General features: G+C 45.6%; 1 protein-coding gene across 1 annotated transcript in view; it reads right to left on the reverse strand.

Annotated features, from left to right (window-relative positions):
• LOC104546450 (nuclear respiratory factor 1-like) overlaps positions 1–2,142 on the reverse strand; it is a gene marked incomplete at both ends in the record, with an annotated part of 9,816 nt that extends 7,674 nt beyond the window's left edge. The window contains one exon of the mRNA XM_010191843.1: positions 2,041–2,142. Coding sequence (XP_010190145.1) covers positions 2,041–2,142 — 102 coding nt within the window. The remainder of the gene's footprint in view (positions 1–2,040) is intronic.
• Positions 2,143–2,828: the final 686 nt, after the last annotated feature.

A 2,828-nucleotide genomic window follows, 5' to 3' on the forward strand; every position in this document is an offset into this window, starting at 1 on the left:
GAATCCTATAAACGCATCCATTTACTCAGAGCTAACTCAGATCTTCACACAGCAAGAGATCACAGGGCAAAAACGTCCCTAGAGAGGCTGCCTGGATGCTGTGGATCCAGCTGTGCAGAGAAACAAGCGGCCATCCCCAAAGCAAGTTTACTTCTGTACCTTTATTTTGTCCAAGATATCACTTGGATGTTCACATTAGGAATTAGATGCCTGCATACCTGGGATTTCTATTTGAAAAATGTATTTCACATCTCAAGAAATGGGTTCTTGAAAACCCTCACAGCAGCAGCAAAGCACTTCAAGGTGACGGTCCCCAAGCCAGGCTGTGTCAGCACGGGACTGAGATGGAAGCAGGGGCTGGCGCAGAGCAAAGCTGTTCTGTGCTGCCACCTGTCGCTGTGAAAGCCCAGAGCAGAGCAGACCTCACACAGGGCAGAAATTGTGCCACGAAAAGGGGCAGAAAACGACCTGCAGCCTGGTTTAAAGGTGGGTTTGGTGGTAGAAAAGAAGATTTTAAATATATATATTTGTAGTCTTAAAGAAACGTTCCTTAAACACACACACACAAACTTTCTTACTTGATTTTAAGGGAAAAAAAAGTGGAAAAATAAATGTATGCGAACGTGAGTGTTCAGATTTAAGGGTTGAAATGGTCTGATCGAGTCCTCGACAGAAACAACTTTGCCAAGTTGTGAAGCAGTGAAAGGAAATATCACAGTAAATGGAACAGTAACTCCACGGTATCTCCTGTTGCCTCTTCACTACCAGGCATTTATACAATTTTCTCTCCAGGATTTCCTTGCAAACCTCCCTAAAAGCAGCAGCAAATCGACGGTCCCATCTTGTCCATAGATTGGCCAAAAACTTGCAGGATCTGCCCACAGCAATGTGATATCCTTTGACAGCCACAGGCTCGAAATATCAAGGTATTGCTCCCAACCCTGAACTGACAAACCAGCACCCAGGATCTACAGCACATACGAAATTATTTAATATCTTATTATATATGAATGGGTATTTGTGTTTCTCATCAAATCTGTCTGCTACAGCAGATCTCACAACATAAATAATCTATAGGAAATATCGAAAAATGTATGCAATTCAGAGCTGAGGCTTCCATGACTGCATTTGTCCAGGCCTGAGTCAAAATAAAAACAGTTCTGCACTTTCTGTGTGAAATTTTATGCAGTTTCATGTCCATATGTATTTTAACCCTTAACACTGCTGTCCTGGTTTGGGCTAAATATTCAGTGATTTTGCTTTCCAGCTCAGTCTCTTCTCAGGGGCTGAACTTGCTGAAACCAGCAGCATGGTTTAACAACAGCATTCCCTTCTACAAGTGATAGTGCTGGGATGGGATGGAAACATGGCAAGGCCACTGGCTCACCATGGCTGCCGTGGCTGCACCTACAGGAGGGGCAGACCCAAACCCGCCCAACCATCCCACACACCCACACTCAGTGCAAAGCCCAGGGATCCCCAGGGGCTCCACCCTTCCACCTTGGACCCTTCCTTCCCTCTCCACCCCTGCAATGGCCCAAGGCCCAGCAGACCCTGCTGCTTCGCCTGCCTCTCATCCTCAGCCCTGTGTTCCTGCATCAGCTCTCACTGCTGCTGGCTCCACACTGGGACTTTGCCAGTGCTCCCAGAGCCTCTGGGGACGTCATCGTCACTGGGGGAGGATTTTAGATTGGTTTTGTATCTCTATTTGTACATGTCTGTATCTATTCCATTATTTTCCTATTTACATCATTATCCTGTAGTATCAGTATTATTGTTTTATTAAATCTGTTAGTTTATTTTCCAACCCCTGAAGTCTCTCTCCCTTCTTCTCTTTCCTCTTCCCTTCTGGGGAGGGCAGAGGGGTTCATAGAGAGCGTCTGTCCAGGATTTAGTGGCCAGCCCAGCCCTAAACCACGACAACTGCAGAGTAGGGAAGCAAAGCTTGGCGTTTTCTGGGACCACTCAATTCTAGAAAATATTTAACTTTTTGGAAGTCAATTCTGGTTTGTGCACCACGAACGTGACCCAGGTCCTTACCTCTCCATCAGTCACTGCAGAATAATTGACTTGTGCGACGGTGACGGTGGTGGGCAGCTCTGAGGCATCGGCCAGCGTGGCAACTGTCGCGCCGGTGCCAACCTAGGGAAGACAACAAAATGCAGTTGTACTCGTTTGTTGTTGCTGGAAAACGTCCACATAATTCAGGCATAGGGCACTCAAATGCTCTCAGATTAAAAAGCATCGCAGCCACAGAGAATAATAGAATTAGAATAGAATAATAGAATTTAACAGCTGGGAAAAGATAAAGGCAGGGAGATGTGCAGCTTTGTTTCTAAGGAGAATTAAACCTATAAATGCTAGAAAAAAAGTCAATGGCATCTCAGGTGCCCAGCACATAAAAGAACACTGGCCAAAGGGAAAATGCACATTAGTAGGTGAGCAAACTCAACCAGGTTGGCAAATCTGCCAGGCCTTGGTGGGGGGAACTGAAAGCTGTAGTCACTGCTGAAAAGCTTTCATTTAAAAACAAAACCAAAAACAAAACCCAAAAAAAAACCCCCCACACCATGTTTTTATCTTCATGGTGGTGAGATGAGAGCACCCAAGAGAAAATGATGTTGGAGACTTCATTAAAAACGTGATGCTCAAGAGGGACAAAATGCTCGGCTAGTGATGGTTTGGTGGGAAAACTGAGGTTCAAATCTCACACCTGGGAAGTTTCAAGAGATCATTTAAATTTTTGGCATCCTGAGCTGCCTGAACCCGTCTCCCCACACAGGAAATGCAGAGGAAACAGCAGCACCACTCAGCCACTGCCTGAACGC

The sequence above is a fragment of the Mesitornis unicolor genome, unplaced genomic scaffold (genome assembly GCF_000695765.1).
Source record: "Mesitornis unicolor isolate BGI_N332 unplaced genomic scaffold, ASM69576v1 scaffold8129, whole genome shotgun sequence".
NCBI classification, from domain to species: domain Eukaryota; kingdom Metazoa; phylum Chordata; class Aves; order Mesitornithiformes; family Mesitornithidae; genus Mesitornis; species Mesitornis unicolor.